The following is a 17,541-nucleotide window of genomic DNA, read 5'->3' on the forward strand; positions in this document are numbered from 1 at the left end:
AAAATTAATTTGTGCGTGATGTTTGATGTGAAAAAAAAGGAGCAAAACTGAATAACTGCTATATAAATCATTGTACAGTTAACTTATTATTAAAAAATGTGTTTTACTTTTTGCTTGAAAACATTTTGGGGCATTAATTCCCTATTTAAACAAATTTGTAAATGTGTATTACTATAATTGTACATTAGTAATATTTTTTAAATTTTTCATCTCTAATTCACTAATCAATGGTGCTCACCTGGGGGGGGGGGGGCAGACTCTGCCATTGAAAATTTTTTGGGGGGATGTTTTGAGGGGTATTTTTCTCATTTTGGGGGCCTCCTCGATATTGAATAGGATGCGCCCTTGCCCTTAGGGGGGTACCCCTACATAATGGAATTAAAGTAACTGTATACTTAAAAAGTTGCGAACACTTTCGAGCTTAAGTATGAAATTATTTTGTTAGCATTTATTTATTTATTTATTTTTTATGGTGGGTTTCATCAAAACAAATTAAAAAAAAAGATAACTTTGGCAACTTTTAACGAAAGTAAATTCAAAATATCTAAACTTTTTTGAATGATAAAACGAATGATCAAAGACGTATACAACAAAAACAGAAATCATATTATCAAGTCAATTTTTCATAAACTGCATTTTTTATCAATTTATCTCCGTTTATGAATTTTTAGGTGAAATATATTTTCTAAATTAACGTTTTGTATTGGTTTTTCCCTGATTGATAAGATTTGTTGTACATTTACAAAATAAAATATGATGAGACATTGTTCGATTTATACGATGGGAGAAGCAAAGTAGTTCTGACGCCGGCATAGAGATCCTATATACGGATTTAGGATCTCTACGCCGGCAGGGACATCAGCGCCATGTGGTTGTTTCCTCCGTTTAGGTGCTACAGTTTCTGTTTCGATTGCAGCACTATCCCTTCTAGGCACTATAGTCAAGGTATATGTCAGTTTTACAAAGCACGTATGAATATAATATTCTACATCCAACCTAATAACCAATCAATATCAATACATATATGTGTTTTATTTTTATAACATTAAGTTATCAGATTTCGCAAATGATTGTAAATATCATGAAAATAACCTTAAAAGTACATAACTTTTAAAATGAAATGTATGTTTAGCTATGAATAAGAAACAGTAATTTTAAGTCTATAAATTATAATAATAATAATCTAAAAAAATAAATAGCAGTAACTTCAGGATGTATTTACTATTGAAGCGCTGATCGAAAATATCGGATATATACATATATATCAAAATATTCCGATATATATCAAAGTATCAGATATTTTCGAAAATATGATGATCTTTTTGAACCCTGATTAGGGGCCTCCACTCCTTCGTTGCCCCGGGGCCTCCACACTTCCAAATACGGCCTTGAACTCTTTTATTATAAAACATATTAATTAGAGCTACTTCACAAAAGTCTGAAATATTCTGAGCATTTCAGTGTTATTATTTCAGGGGGGGGGGGGATTCAAACATTTAGAATCAGGCTCATATAGTTTTTATGTATTGAAAGAGAGTATGACTTTTTTGCTAATTATTAAGCTTTTTTTTTGTATGTAGAACATAGGCATATATTACTTTAGTGCACTGCTGTTGTGATGCACAATCTCTTAGCATCTGAATTTTGGTTATCATTTTTCTCATTTCCTGAGCAATTTGTAAAGTAAAGGACACTAAAAAAAGAAAATAGTTTTATACACCTAGTGTAGTTGTAATAAAAAGATTAAGCTCTACCTCACAAAAAATATGAGTTTTTCCCTTTATGCTTCTGATTTTGTATTATCCATGGTTGACAGCTATTTTTTGAGCCGTAAATGTCTGCTTTAAAGTAACAATGAGCATTCTTAATTACCTTTATTAATAACTTATTGATAATCCTTTTTTTTTGGCTGAGTACACATAAGTTATTTCACGCTTATATTTCGCATAAATTTTAAATTTATTTTTGAGGAAAGACAACTATGATACCTAAAAGAGCTGGCTCCTATCTATATTATAATTCAAAATGAGGGGAAAATATCAGCAAAAGATCTTCATTCATTAAGCACATAGGCCTAAAAAATGACTTATTTCAACTAGCAAATAATGAGGGGCAATCCTGAGTACATACAACTTAGACCAGGAGTCCCCCCCCCCCGAGAGTGCACTATTTCAAATACTACAGGACTGCTTTCAAAAGCGAAAAAGGCATGATAAAGCACCTCCCAAAAATATGATGGCACAGTCTGTGCCATGACTCCTTGTGGGCATCCCTGCCTTAGGGGCCATTTATTGATTTGGTAAGGGTCCCCAGGGGGAGGGGTTTGGAAAAATCTTTACATACCCTTACTGGGGGGGGGGGAAGGGTGGAGGGGGTTCAAACCCATTCTTACTTAATATTTTGGAAGTCGACATTTTGCATTTGAAATTGCGCGGTCAAGTGGTTTGGCAGGGATGGTATTTCATTTGCGTCTGGAAAATAAAAAACGTATTAGGATGAGCTGTTTCTTATTTGTTTTACAAAGAATGAATGGTGTGAAATAAAATTAAAAAAATCGCACCATGTGTGGCATGTTTTATTTTTAATTAGTATCGCATCATATACAAAAGAATTGTCGAAAAAACGTTTAGTCTAGATTCCAACTTTTTAGTAAATATTTTTTGATTAAATAGGTTTAATATATACAAGATTCGTGGATTCGTTATTTTATTATTTTGGAAAACAAAATGGAATCTTATGTAAAAATAGCATGGGGGGGGGGCTGAAAAATATTATGTACCCTTACATAAGGGAGGGGGGGGGGCCAAAAATTGCCAAAGTCACCCTCACGTAATTAATGATTGGCCCCTTAGACACAAGTAGTCTTTTTATTGATTTTTTCCCCAAAAAGTGCCTGAATATAAACATTTCTCTTTGTAATATTTCAATTGTTATTGCAGTTTTTAAATTTTACAATGTAATAACTTTTAAAGTGTTTTACTACAAAATAGAAATAGTAACATACACGATTTAGTCTTCTCAAATGCTTTGAGAAGAGAAATTAATTCCTGTTATTGCCAATAGGGAAAGAGAAACACATTGAAGATGATAAGCCAGTTTTTTTTACTGGAAAATAGCAGCACTTGATAGAAGTAAAAATCAATTTATTTTCAGGGTTTGCTGCATGTATGTTTAGTTTAGTTTTATATGTCTGAGAATGCCTACTCTTGCTTTTCTATGATGTATAAAACTTTACCTTTTGAATCTTAAGGTATTTTTTATTGAATGTTTATCAATATGTTATGATGTATGACTGTGAAGTATTTGTTGTTTTATCAGTCAATGCTTAATCTTGCCAAATGTATTTTTAATCATAAATCTTACTTTTGATTAAAATCCGAGTTTAAAGTTAGCATTATAAAATAGATTTTAAAATTTAAGGGACTTAAAAGCCAAACACTTATGGTGGAATATGTCTTTGGAATCCTGAAATGAATTTAGTAACATTTAATTGAAGAATGAAATTCTTCAATTTTCTTCTGCATTTCTAACTACATTTGCATTTTTTTAATAGAAAATGTAATTTTTTTAACAATTAAATTTTTAAAACTTATATCCCCTTCTTTTTAAATGCAAAAATTGCACCAAGAAAGCTAGGCTGAATCATATATGTACTCTAAATCTCACCAATGTTTATTTGTGCCAGTTTCTAGAAATGTTTTTTTTAGCGAGCAGCTAATATTTACAGAAAAATGATGGACAGTCAAGAATTGGTTGCAATTAAATTATTTTAACAAACATTTATGTTTATCTTCAGAAAAATTCTGCTACTTGAATTTTATTTAAAAAAACTATGCTATGATTCTTGTACAGTATTTTAATACAGAAAAAAAAAACATGCACTTATTTTCTTTTGAAAAATTTGCTTTATGTGTATTTTTAGACTTTTTTCCCCATGCTGCTCTCTTATACCTAATGACTGTGCTAAGAGTAACTATATGTTTCTTTCTTTTGTTTCCTTCCACAGGATGGGACCATATACAAACCATTGATTCCTTGCTCAGAAAAGGTGGATTCAAAGGTGTAATCACAAACGACGTTCGCAAATCCATCCGCCTGACTCGTTACCAAAGTGAGAAAATAACGGTCAGCTACAACGAGTACAAGAATTCATGGCGTTCTCGACGCTGCTAGCAACAAGCTCACGCTAGCTTCCCCATGCCAGCTAGCGTGAGCCAATGTGCAATGACTCCCCCTTGGACCACTCTGCCCCTCGCACCAAGCCAGGAGTTGTGGTCACCTCACAGGATAGGACCTTCTAGGCCCTATATGCCTAGCATGTTGTTCCATCCTTCTGGTTCAGGCACGTGGTGTTGGAAGCCTTAACAGCAGCCCTTAGCAGCCCTAACATTTTTTGCTGCTCAATTGTGCCTCAAGTTCCATTAACATCATAGTTTATCATTCATGTTAAACAGCAGCACTGCCTCCCCGAGTACTTAACAGTGAAATTTTGCATTCATATTAGTTGTTTTTGTTAAAAATGTTGTCTGCTCAAAGTGAATTTTGCAAAGTATAATCATTACACAACAAAGTATAACTTGATTTTCTTTTATAAATCTGGAGTTAACTAAGTGATAACATAGGATTTCATGCCATCAGACCATTTTAGAATCGTCATACTTTTTCTTTCGAAAGAATTTATTCCCATTATGAATTTTGACTAGCATCTCAATAAGATGCTTGAAATTTTTGTTTCAGTTTCATGTCTCATTTAATTTTAAGGCAAATGTATTTATTGTTCAAAGTGCATACATTTATTTTTTTTTACTGTCAAAAGATTTAAGTTTTCAAAGAAAGCTTAATATCTGAGTCGGTTGTAATACATAGTGTCCAAAAAGCCCTTGACACATTGAAAAAAAACCCTCAGAAAATGAACTAATTGTCATATAAATATGCAGATTCAGAAATGTGTTAACCAGGTGGTAATACAAGTGCAGTATTTTTAAAATGACGGCAAAACAAAATAACCGTTTTTTTTTTTTGTGTATTACAGTGCGCATAATGTTGATCTGTTCTTGCAGTGCTTTGGAGGCTGATTAATGACCTTCTTCATGTAGCACCACCAATGCCAAAAGTGTTAGAAGAACTCAAGAAAAGAGGCTAGAAAAGCCCACGCTCCAGGTTCTCACTTACCTACCACTATTTGTGGTTTAAACAGTTGGATGGGACCAGTGGCGGATCCAGCCGATTGTTTTGGGAGGGGCCATCCGAAATTTTTGAACAAACTCCCCAGGGCCGAATTTAGCTCCATGCCGCCTCTAGGCAAATTTGAAATCAGCCGCCCCTCCCCCCCCCTCCCTAAAGAAGAAAAATATCCTTGACTCAAAAAAACGTAAAAAAGTGTTCCCCAGATTCAAACTGTCAAACTTATGAAGAAATGATGGCGTTTCACATTCTGAGGCGCCCCGATGAAATGATCACAGTGATCTCCCAAGAACATTTTTATTCGGCAAATTTTGCTGACGATTCGGCAAATACCATGATTGAAAAACATTTGACTTTCATAAGATGTGTGAAAGTAATCATTAATAAATTACAAGAAAAAATTGTCTCTGTGGAAAATGAAAGAATGCTAATATTTTACTTTCAAGAAATTTACACTCAAAAAATGTGTATTCTAATAGCAAATTTGCCGCCCCTGAAAAGTTTGCCGCCCTAGGAAACTGCCTACTCTGTCTATTAGGAAATTAGGCCCTGATAACTCCCCAGAAATTTTACTAAAATGAAGTTTTAAAAACTTAATTTTCGGGGTATCGAAACATTAGGTGAGGAGGTGGATTTAGAAATCTCCCTCAAAAAAGTTTCAAAATTTAAATTTCCGAGCAATTTTTGAAAATTAGGAAACTAAAAACGCATTTTGTCTATTTTTGATGATGTACGGAGAAAGGTCAGGTTTCGGGCGCTGGCCCCAAAATACTTTTGAAAATAAAGCTTAGAAACCAAAATATTCTGTTATTATACATTGAGAAGTTAGAAGAGAAGGGGTTCTCTTCTAGCTCTTCAGCTGTCCAGCCTAAAAATACACCTTTAGGTAACGTTTGCTTACATTAAAGGAAATGTGAAGGTGCTTAGAATCCTTCCTTCCGGGAAGTATTTTGCCTTTGAGGCTCCAAAAATTCGATTTTTAACTATATTTATACATATTTTAGAAAAGGATGGAAGATTCGTGAGCTCTTCTAAAAACCTCCTTTTAAAACTATCATCACGATATAAAATAGGGAGAGAGGGGGTCCTATCAAAACTCGTTTGTAATTAAAGTCCCAAAAAAAATCATTTAAGTTCCTTTTAAGCAAGTTAACTGATAAGGGCTGGATAAGCTAGTTTCAATTGACCTTTTTTCCAAATAAAAGACGTAAAATGCAATTTTTGCTACATATCAAGGCATTTGTGAAAGGGCATGGGAAAAGGGGTTCTCCTCCTAGTTTCGAAATTAAAGCCATAAAAACGAAAATTTAGGCTCTCTTTGGTCTTGTGAACAATAGGTAAACTCTGAGAACAGAAGCATTTAGAGATGGTCCAAGTATCTGTAGTTAGAATCAAAAAATGATGTAAAAGATGAAGAATAGTTTTGGAAATAAAAGTTTTGTTTTGAGGATAGGAATATAGTTTATTTCCCAATTAAGACCTATACTTCTTTTTCAGTAAAATACATGTGTTAAATTTTGTTATATATATTCTCATAATATTTTTTTTCTTTTTTTTCCTTAAAAAAATTCTTACAAACACAAGGCTTTGGGAGGGGCCATGGCCCCCATGGCCCCCCTCTAGATCCGCCCCTGGATGGGACCCTGAAGACAGCTATGAGTTGGCGAGAATAGCACAGTGATGGCGCTCTAATGAACATTTAGAGCGCCATCACAGGACAGTACTAGTACTATGCTGAACAATACCAGGACGTAAAAAAAACACACACACAAAATGAACACTTTACTTGTTTTGTCGCCATTTAAAAAATAATGCTCTCAATTTTCCTCCTGGTTAGCACAATTCTGAATCTTGATGAGTTTGTGGTTATTCTTGTGCAAACCGCATATTCATACAGCAATTTGTTGTTTTTCAGTGAATTTTTTAAATGTGTCATGGGCTTTTCAGGCATCCTGTATATTTTATATAAAAAAAAAGGTTTAAAATCATTTTAAAAGTCAATGTCTTCTCGCAAATTAGACTGGAGACTATGAAACTGTTTGGGTTTATTATTGTTTAAATGTGCTTTATAAATAAAGCTCATAACTATTTTTTTTTAAAAAAAAGGCCAGTTTAAAATTATTCCTTGAAAGAGAATTTAGAGAAGTAACTTTTCTCTTGCTTATTTGAACAAGTAGACATAATGAGAACAACCTTATAAATTTTATGTTTGGAATTAAAGCAAAGTTTCACTGTTCACTTGGGATTTTTAATCTTAGGGTTACTTACTGATGAAGTTATCTGACTTGAGTGCCTTTATCCTTCTGATGACTTCCTACCAAAATGTCATTTCAGAAACTTGCTACTAATATTTTTTACAACGTAAGCAATTTTGGTACAAATAGTTTATTATTCACTTGAAGTGAGTGTATAGTGATATAGTACAATGGTTTTGTTATTACTATGCTAGTCACACTCATAATTTTAGGCAACTAAATATTTAGAAAGTAATATATACTATCCCCTTCCTTTTTTTTTGAAAACATTGGATCCTCTAATATTCTACATGTACAAATGTGGATTATTCTTTAATAAAACCGTACAAAATCTTGTATTCTACTAAATGAAATGCTAGCTTTGTTACAAATAAAGTTATGTAGAATTATGTAGCCATGACATTAACATTGTCTTTTTTAATGTAAACTTATTTTAACAGAAATTGTGTTAATTCAAGTACATGTAGTCATCTTGGAGGAGCAGTGTTTGAGACTATCATAAGTACATTTATAACAATAGCAAAAAATATCTGCATGATAATTTACGACTCTAAAACTATTCTCATTTATAGTAACCATATTTGTGAAGCTTAATAATAACTTCTAAGTATTTCTTTGGCAGATTCATAAATGTAAATTTTAAGAAATATTATTTTTAAATGTTCAGGTTAAATTACCCTTAAGTTTTTCCCATTTAAAAATTTGTATTGCTAATGTTATTTGTTCTTTATCATTGTTTGAAAATAGCTCATAATTCTTGTTCAATTTATACTTACAAATTACAGGAAATGCCCAATTATCCGCAGGTCGATCAGCAATCTGGTATTTTTGCAGCAAAAAGCAAATACCAATAGACTTTTGTTTTTGTCAAAAGATTGGTCATAAACTTGGTCGTTATTGCCTTATTATTTTTTCTGTCTCTTTTATTTATTTATTACGCTGTCTTCATTACACATACACTTGTTCTTAATTGATGTTAAGTATTGTTGGACAAAAATGCAAGACATTTTTATTGCACTGTATGTCTTTTATTTTAGCCTTTTTGCAATTTATCCACGATTTTTGTTTTTGTCAAAAGATTGCAAATTTAAACTTGGTCATAATTGTCTTATTAATTTTTTTGTCTCTTTTATTTATTTATTTATTACGCTATCTTCATCGCACATACACTTGTTCTTAATTGATGTAAGTACTGTTGGGCAATGCACTGTATGTCTTTTATTTTAGCCTTTTTGCAGTTTATCTGCAATTTTTGTTATCCGCAACACTTGAGCCACCCAATTCTGCGGATAATCGAGTGTTTACTGTAGTTCATTTTTTTCTATGAAATGCTTGTTATGCATTTTGACTGATAATTTAATAGTTTCCATGCATATCAATATTTTAGTTGCTTATGTACTTATTGTTTTTTGAATATTTAAAACTATACTGCCATTTTTATGTTTTTTCCTTTTTAGAGTTTTCATATGCATTTTAGAATCATAATTTGCCTTTTTGTTTGGCTTTAAATGTGTGTTTTGTATACACAAAAGCTATTTATAAAAAATTGTAGACCTTGATCTGTGTGTGTGTGTGCACAGTCTGCATTTTTTTTATTCAGTAAAATCTTTTCGCTTTCATCATGAAATAATTACATTTATAAATAATTAACAAGGTTAAAATTTATCATTTTTTAGACATTATTGAACTTGGTGATATTCCAGTACTAGATGTTTTTTATTGTATTTATCAATGCTTACTTTTTTAAACATCCATACAAATATTTTGCTGTAGTAGCTTTTTATTCTTTTAAATTTAACTTTGTTGATATTTGTTAACTGGTCAAAGTGGTCACTGTAACACAAATTATTTTCTTTTGATAATGTTAACTTCATGTTTGTTTGTGTGTTTTTTTCAGTATCAAAGTTACTCAAATATTTTTATCTAGCTAATTAAACAGCTATTTTTCTAGCTATTTGTAAAACTCACATTTAAGTATTTAAATTCTGATCAAAATAGTGCTGATTCACCCCTTCCTTAAGCATAAGATTTCAAGTCCATTGTCAAGTGTAATTAATTTATTATGAGAATAATTTTAAAGTAAAGTAATTCTTTCTCATTAGAAACGAAAAAAAAAAAATATATTAAAACATGTCTTAAAAGTCTTGACGAGATACTATATTGGCTTTTTGATTTGATTGTGTCATTTTACTTTTGTGAAACTTTTCTAAGTAATGGAAAACTTATAATGCAACTTAGTTATAGTGAGAATCTGCTCTTAGCAATGCTTGGAAAATTATTTTCAAGCATTAAAAATTTAAGATTTTTCATGCCTTTATTTAGTCATAGTAAAATAATGCTAATACAGTAGAACCTCTTTAATCCAAACTAATCTGAACCGAAGGGAGTTCGGATTATCACAATTTGTCTGAATTACAAAGCATGTTATGCCTCTCACACATCCTGTGGATAGCAACAGCTGGAGTATGACTGAAATGGATCATAAGTGTTACAGAAAAGAGAAAAATGATTTTCAGTGAAAAATATTATTAATTTAATTAATAATTGACAAGGAATCCAAAAAGTATTGCAGTAGGAAAAATACATCAATAATCATGCAATACAATACAGTACTCTACTGCTGTGCATAATGTGGCTAATTAGTCAAAGTTTCAAAATTTAAAAAAAGGAACCATGTGCTCTTCAAATTTTGTCCTTAAGTTGGCTAAATATTATTTACGGTTCATATATTTCATCTTGACGTCTTTCGGATTAGTGGACGCCCAGATTATGGGGTGTCAGTTTAAAGAGGTTATAACATTATAATTAACATCACTCAGCACAAACTAAATATTATATTTTAAACATTAAATATACCTAGCTCTTTGTTCTTTTATAAAAACAAAATAAAACTATTTGCAAAAGATAGATGGTAAAAAATTATTGATGTTTTGGAAATGATCTTTCTCCGTAGGAAATCTTCAAGCATATATATCATTATCACTCTGTCTTACTCATGTAAAAATAGTTATATTTTTGTGAAACGCGAACCCATTTTCATCCAAAGGAGGAAATCAGCAGAAGACGGTAGACACTCGTTAAACACAATGTCATCATCACACCTGTTTCATCTTCATCACCCTAACCGAGCCATCAGTCTTTCAATAAAAACAAAGAGGTGCATATAGACCAAGCTGTGGGATTAAAGTAATGGCAAATATGAATGTTACCATGGACTGAGTATCTGAATTCGGGATTGTATGAGCAATCTGAGATGTTTTTAAGGAATTTCGCTTTCTGTTGCTCCAACAGAGACTCCAACTACTTCGGTTTGTATGGAATTTCATGCCTCGCTATGGACTGTTTAGGTGGTGATGCATTTGATGGAAAATGATGATATCAATCATTTTCTCAATTTTCACTAACATGATTTATCGAAGAACGCTTCAAAGCATTTCATTAATCTTTTTTTTCTATTTACTATTTGTTTTTTGTATAGTACTACCTATAGTAGTTTAAGAAGTCTAAAATTTTTTCAAGCTTGAGACCTCCCCTCCCCCTTCATAATTTTCTTTTCCCCATTTAAATCATGCTTTTTTATTGCCAATATATTATATTAGTTTAAAGACAAAATATGATTAATACAAATATATACAAATATGACGACCAGCGAGAGACTTTTGGCCTAGCTAGGCTGGTCCTAGTCAGTTTATTAATCCCCAATGAAGATCAATGACTCTCTTGAAGCTATCTATCCCCTTACTCTTTACAGTCTCTTCCAGTAAGATGTTTCAAGTGCCCATGACCCTACTAAAGTAATAATTTTTCCTAATTTCCATATTAGTCTTGAGATTTGACTAGCTTAAAACAATGACCACTCTTTCTGCTTTCTGTGCAAAATTTAGCCCGTTAACATCTTTCATTTTGATAAATCAAAACGACTGAATCATGACCCTTCTGACTTATTTAAAATCTACTGAAAATGTAATTAAAACAACTGAAAAATTTCAGCATCACTAATGAAGTCTGTAATAAGAGGTTGGAGTCTCTGCACCAGTAAAATTATTTTAAGTATGTTTTGCAACTTTTAGGTCATTTTCACATTATGTTCCTAAATATTGTGAGGTTTTATTTTTATCACTGTGCTTGATTACACTTCTCTTCCTTGTCGAGTGCAGAATTTCTTATAAATTACAAGTTATAGGAATCTTTCAGTTAAAATTCTTCTCACTCTTACTCTGGATCCCTTAATACAGTTTTAAAGTATCGACTAGAAAAAATAACGAAAGACTTATTTAAGAAAAAAAAATATTATGTCTCTTATTCTAGAAGTTTCTCTTTTTCTCTCCTACAGGCACTTACATAACAAAATTTTTTTAGCATGAATTATACTTATAGTTGTTAATGTACAGATTTCAGACATGTTATTTTGTATAGCAAACTCTATACTAACATGGCTATTGTACCTAAAGAAAAGAAAATGCCTTTGTCCAACGTATACAGTTAGCATGCTGGCAATAAATTAAATTTTCACTGGCAGCAAAATTGTATCAGCATTGTAGGACCGAATTATACTAAGTTGGAAGCTCTCATTTAGCGTTGTTATGAAAACTATTAATTTTATTACTGTAGGCTAAAATGTTAGGAAAAATTTCACGTCATCGCCCAAATTAAGTGAAAAACATTTTTATTTTTGTCTCTTTTCTTAAAATCAAAAAAGGTTTTTGGAGAAATCATAACATAATCAGTGTTTCGGTTCTCAGGACTACGCATTATGTAATGATCTTGTTATTCCTGTTCATTTTTTCTTAACTAAAAAATTGTATCATAGATGAAACACTTATTTTGCTCTTTAGTATTAATAGTTTAGAATATGAAAATTGTAAATGATAGATTTTTAATCTGATGGTCATCTGTGAGATATTGGAACAACATAGTTAAATATTTATAGTTGTAGTTGCACTACATACACACAATTGGTTAGCTGAAAGTTGAAGCAAAATTAATGTAAAACATTTTTTATACATTAATTTCTAGAAATTGAAAAAAAAAAAGGTTAGTGTGTTATTACTCATTTTAACTATGAATTTCCTAAAAAAATGTCTATGCTACTTCTCATCTGAATTGAGAAGTTTTCACAGATTTACTGCATCTTGTATGATGCAAAGCAGTTGGAAAAAATTCTTTTTATGCCTAAATTGCATTTAAGAATCGCTTCTAGATGAAAGAGATACAGAAGATTTCCAGATTGTTATAAATGTAAAAGGTTTCAGAAATGTGTAATGTATGTTTTCTATACTTCCTTCTAGAATAGCAATTGTGACTGTTTTACTAAAGCAAACGTACTTGGATAGAAGTGATTTGTTTATGTACAGCTACATGTATGTGATGTATGTGAAATGGTATGATATATCTTAAGGTTAAGTTTAAAAGTAATGCTTATTGGTTTAAATTGATTTTATCTTATAATGTATTTATCACTATGTGGTCATTATTTTGCAAATATGTGGTAATTTTATTTCTGACATATTTATTGCATTTAGTTTTTAAACATTTAGACATTTTACAAAATTTAGATAATTAATCAGTAAAAATTGGGAATTGTAATGGGAAATTTAAACAATACAGTGAAAATGAACCATCTGTATGTGTTTTCAGTAAGTTACCAACCTAGCCTTCAATCTTCGAGTTGAACCGAACCATTGCTTTGGTCACTTGTCTGGTCAGTGCTAATTCTGTATTAGCTATTAGTTTGTTTGGCACTCTTGGCTTCCTTAAGAGGTTTTCCACCTCCAGCTCAGTCACTTTCTTATGCCGGGCTGATGAGTGCTAATAAGCACGAAACTGCAGTCCTCAGTTGGAATGACTGAGCTGGCGATGTATTTCATGTACATCTGTATATGACTTCTTGAAACCTAACACATATGGCTAACTATGCTTTATTAAATTATTCAAAATTAATAATTTAAAATGTATTGCTAGGTAGTTAAGACATTTAACAATGCTTGAATTGCAATAGTGTTGATTAAAATATCTGCTGTCAATTGTTGTATCATTTACACTGGAACATGAAATGATTGGACATGAGTTCAGTGATAAAATTTGATGTAGATTTTGACAAAGCAGTCCCTTACATTTACAGTGCAGATACTCAATATGATTTTATTTTCTTTGCATGGAAATAAACAAATCAAATTGTTTTGTGATTTCCTAAACTATAATAAAAAAAGTGTAAAAAAAATAAGCTAAGTAGCTTTTATTTTATAATTTTAAAATAAATATTAAGATACGTATTTTGGAACATTCTGGAATCATCAAATAACTTCAGGCTTTTAATCCAGAAATGAATGAATTTAACAAATACGGAATTCTTATCAATTAACACGAAGTTTGTTGAACATACATTTGTTTTATACTATAAGGTTTAAAATATTTTAAGCAAAATTGCAGGAAATATTATTTTAGCATACTTAAAAATTTCTCATTTCAAACACTCTGTGATATTTTTTATTGATGCTTTAAAATAGGGCTTTATAAAAAAGATTTAAATCTTTTAGTATGAGCTCTTCAATTAGTATTTAATGCATTTCAATCCTGAAATCATTGGTAAATTCTTTTAAGAGTTATATTTGTTTTTCTTTATTTTTATATATAAATTGCTCCTGTTAATTTCTTAATGATTGATTTACCTTCTACTTGTTTCATATTTAAAGAGTATCAATTAACATTTTATGGTTTTTTAAATTTTAAATTATGTAACATATACTTAAATGTTGTATTTGTAGTACACATATGTAAGATTGTATAATAATCCAACTAATCATGTGATTAAGTTTGAACATTGGTAATCAGAAAATGCTTTGAAATATTGAATGTTGTTTAATGCGAAAAAAATGAAATATATGTATCCTCTAATATTTGATCATTATATGAAATGATGTTAAAATTCATCTGAGGGCTCAATAATTAGTAAAAGTATTAATAATTTTGAATGGTTGTATATTTACCTCAGTTAAAGTATGTTCATCTTTTTAGTGATCTCATCAGCATGAAATGTAGTGTTGACAGAAAAATTCTTCAAATATTGAAGTCAAATATTTGTTTTAGATCTTTTTAAAACTGCTGTTTTTTTTAATTCAAAAATTATGTAGTCATAAAGATTTATTTATCCATTATTATATTGTTACTGAATGAGAAATTATTTTCAAAATTTAAGCTTCTGATACTCTTTTAGATGTTTAATTAAGAAGAAATCAAAATAAGATTTTGTTGTACTGTTGTTAGGAAAAGTTGTTAAAGCAATTGAAGACTTGGGTGTAAGAAGGGGATAGTTCCACACTTAAAAAAAATTTCAGGAATCTTGAGGAGCGGTTTTAAAAAGTCATTTTTAAAGATTTTGTCTTTGCATTTAATATCATGCTAGAATTTGCCTCTGTGAAACTAATTTCTATGACATTTCATTAAAATATAATGTTACCTAATATGCAATCTACTGTTACGTATTGGAAACGTATTGTTACTGTTCCAAATCCATATATTAGTTAAAATACATTTTGGATTTTTAATAAGAATTCAAATATCTGTTTCAGATAAGAATCCAATTTGATAAAAGACACTTTAGTTGCAAAATGATAGAGTGATTGAGGAGCTATATTGTGTGTTCTTCTCCTGAAATGTTGCTTGCTGCGGCTCCTTTTCTTTAATAAAGTCTGACTCCGAAGAGTTGGCCCTTGGCCCTGCCTTGTTTTAGAAGTCTCCCTTTTTGTGAAGTTGCAATACATAGAGGAAAGTTGAAGAATGGAATTAGCAAATGCATCATTGGTTCTAGAGTTTGAATATGTCCTCTTTTGGAATTGAAGAAATTAGTCAAAGAGGTCACACATTTTAATTTTTTTGCAGTCAAGGCAGATGCCTCATTGGACAGGTCACATACTACGTAAGTGGATGGGTCTTGCTTTTACTTCTTTCAGCAGTTATTGGTCAGAGACGACAATGCCTCCTATAATTAATTTCAAGTGAACATTGGCGAGAGTAAGGTTGCAGTGACGATCGCAAAGTTTGCCATTTTTACTTTTTCGCCTACTCAATGCAGCTATTGCTGCAATGTAAACATTCTGGTCTAAATAATCACATGACTAAAATATACTAGGAGTACATTTTTTTCCATATCTCCAAAATGTCGCTAAATTTCAAAATATAGCGAGCATCCTTTTTTCTTTTCCACCTATTTTAAGAAATGGACTCGTTTTCTCAAATTATTGACAAGGATCATTTGTTTGTGGTCAGACTATATCATTTGGAACATTGGTTGGAGACGTCTTATTTTATTTATCCCATGAAGGATAATTTTTTCATATATTTCAGTCTAAAAAACAGAAGTGTCAAAAAGTGGGGATATCCTCTTCTTTCAGCAAGGTCTTTAATTGGTATAGTTACTGTTTTAAAATTACCAATTCAAAATCGTAGAATGCTGAAAATGAGCTTCTTGTTCTGCATTTTAAAACTTTTACTTATGTGAGTTTGAATAAGTTCTGAATTGTTGCTTTACTAAAGTAAAGTATTATTGTTGCTGATACCATTTATTAGTGTTTGTCAATGTGTAAGTCTGGTTATTTAGAATCTATATATATACATATATACATACATATATATTTATACACAATTATATATTTCATGTAAACATATATATACTGTTTTATTACATAATCTCATTGCTAATATTTTTATTTCAAGAAATTTATGTGTCCTGATTTCTGTTTCTTTAAAAGTTATAAGTTGAAATTTTTTTCCTCTTCTCTTTGAAAGCTTTTGATTATTTAAAGGTTGACTCAAAGCTTGCATAATTGTACTCATATAAGTAGGAGATGAATATATTAAAAAGAAAAATTTCATATTTCTGAACAAACCACATGCTTTGTTCTGAATATTTTATCAGTAAATTAAAATCATGTTAGCTTATTAGTATAAAAATCAGTTTGTTCATTTTATACAGTGCTGATGAAAATATGTAGAACAGGTACTTTGCGTGTAGTAACCAAGTAAACTAATATTACTACTAAGCAAAGCTATTTTTGTACAATTATATATCTTGTGGTGCATGCCTCGAAGTTTTTATTTTTGTACGTGATTATATTATTAATTTTCAAGATGGGGTGATTTAAATCAGTAGTTTAAAAAAAGAAATTCAGCAGCTATAATAACAAAGTTTGTTTTTGCTCCCTCCATCGTCAGTTTGTCATTAACCTATCGGAAGCAATTGTTCATGAATGGGTGGTTTTGATTGGGAAGTTTATCTCCAATCGTTGGTGTCACATTCAAAGCTTTTGTTAAATTTATGATTTTAGTGGACGAAAAATCGCACCATATCCCAAATTATTTGTCCAAATCCAATTTGGATCAACTTTTTTAAACTTCACTAAAACTCATGAGGTTTTCCTTTACTTCCATTTATGTACTAAATGAAGTTGTCTTTTCCAAAAACGTTAAATTTTAATTGCAATAATTTTCGTTATGGATCTGTTATGTCTACATGATATTCATAACTTAGTTAATTTGTACTATTAATAATAAATATGTATTATGTTCAAGAAAATAATGTCCTAATTTTTTGTTAAGATAATCATCTGTAAGTATACTAGCATAAGTTTTAAAGTAAAAATTAATTTCTAGACTTTTTTCCCCCATAAAAGTATTGCTTTTTTTTAATGAATATTTTTTGAAGCACTCACAAGACTTACCATAGAAAAAGGGAGATTTTCTCTTTTGATTTAGTATCATCTTGAAATAAGTGTGCAGTTATTCATTTTTGAATCTCTAGTGTTTTATTTGTGTGTGATTTATTCAATAAATGTTCAAATTAGGAAATCTAATGCTGCTGCTTTCTTTAATTGTTTTTTTTTACCAGCCAACATCCCCCCCTTCCCTAGAAAAGTTATTACATTTTAAGTAATTGGAAGTATATTCAATGGTTTACTCAAAAGTTTGCATGCTGCGTATTCCCCAAAACTTCAGTTATTTATTATTATTTTTTCACTCTAATGTAATAATATTAATTTATAAAAAATCGATCAAATTCCTTTTTCATTTTGAATTTGTTAGTTAAATAACTTAAATAAGAGATTTT

General features: G+C 30.6%; 1 protein-coding gene across 1 annotated transcript in view; it reads left to right on the forward strand.

Moving 5' to 3' along the window:
- Nucleotides 1-4,229, forward strand: part of LOC129226285 (nuclear protein AMMECR1-like) — a 39,460-nt gene extending 35,231 nt beyond the window's left edge. The window contains exon 5 of the mRNA XM_054860886.1: nt 4,007-4,229. Coding sequence (XP_054716861.1) covers nt 4,007-4,173 — 167 coding nt within the window. The 3' untranslated portion in view covers nt 4,174-4,229. The remainder of the gene's footprint in view (nt 1-4,006) is intronic.
- The last annotated feature ends 13,312 nt before the right edge of the window (nt 4,230-17,541 follow it).

The sequence above is a fragment of the Uloborus diversus genome, chromosome 7 (assembly GCF_026930045.1).
Source record: "Uloborus diversus isolate 005 chromosome 7, Udiv.v.3.1, whole genome shotgun sequence".
NCBI classification, from domain to species: domain Eukaryota; kingdom Metazoa; phylum Arthropoda; class Arachnida; order Araneae; family Uloboridae; genus Uloborus; species Uloborus diversus.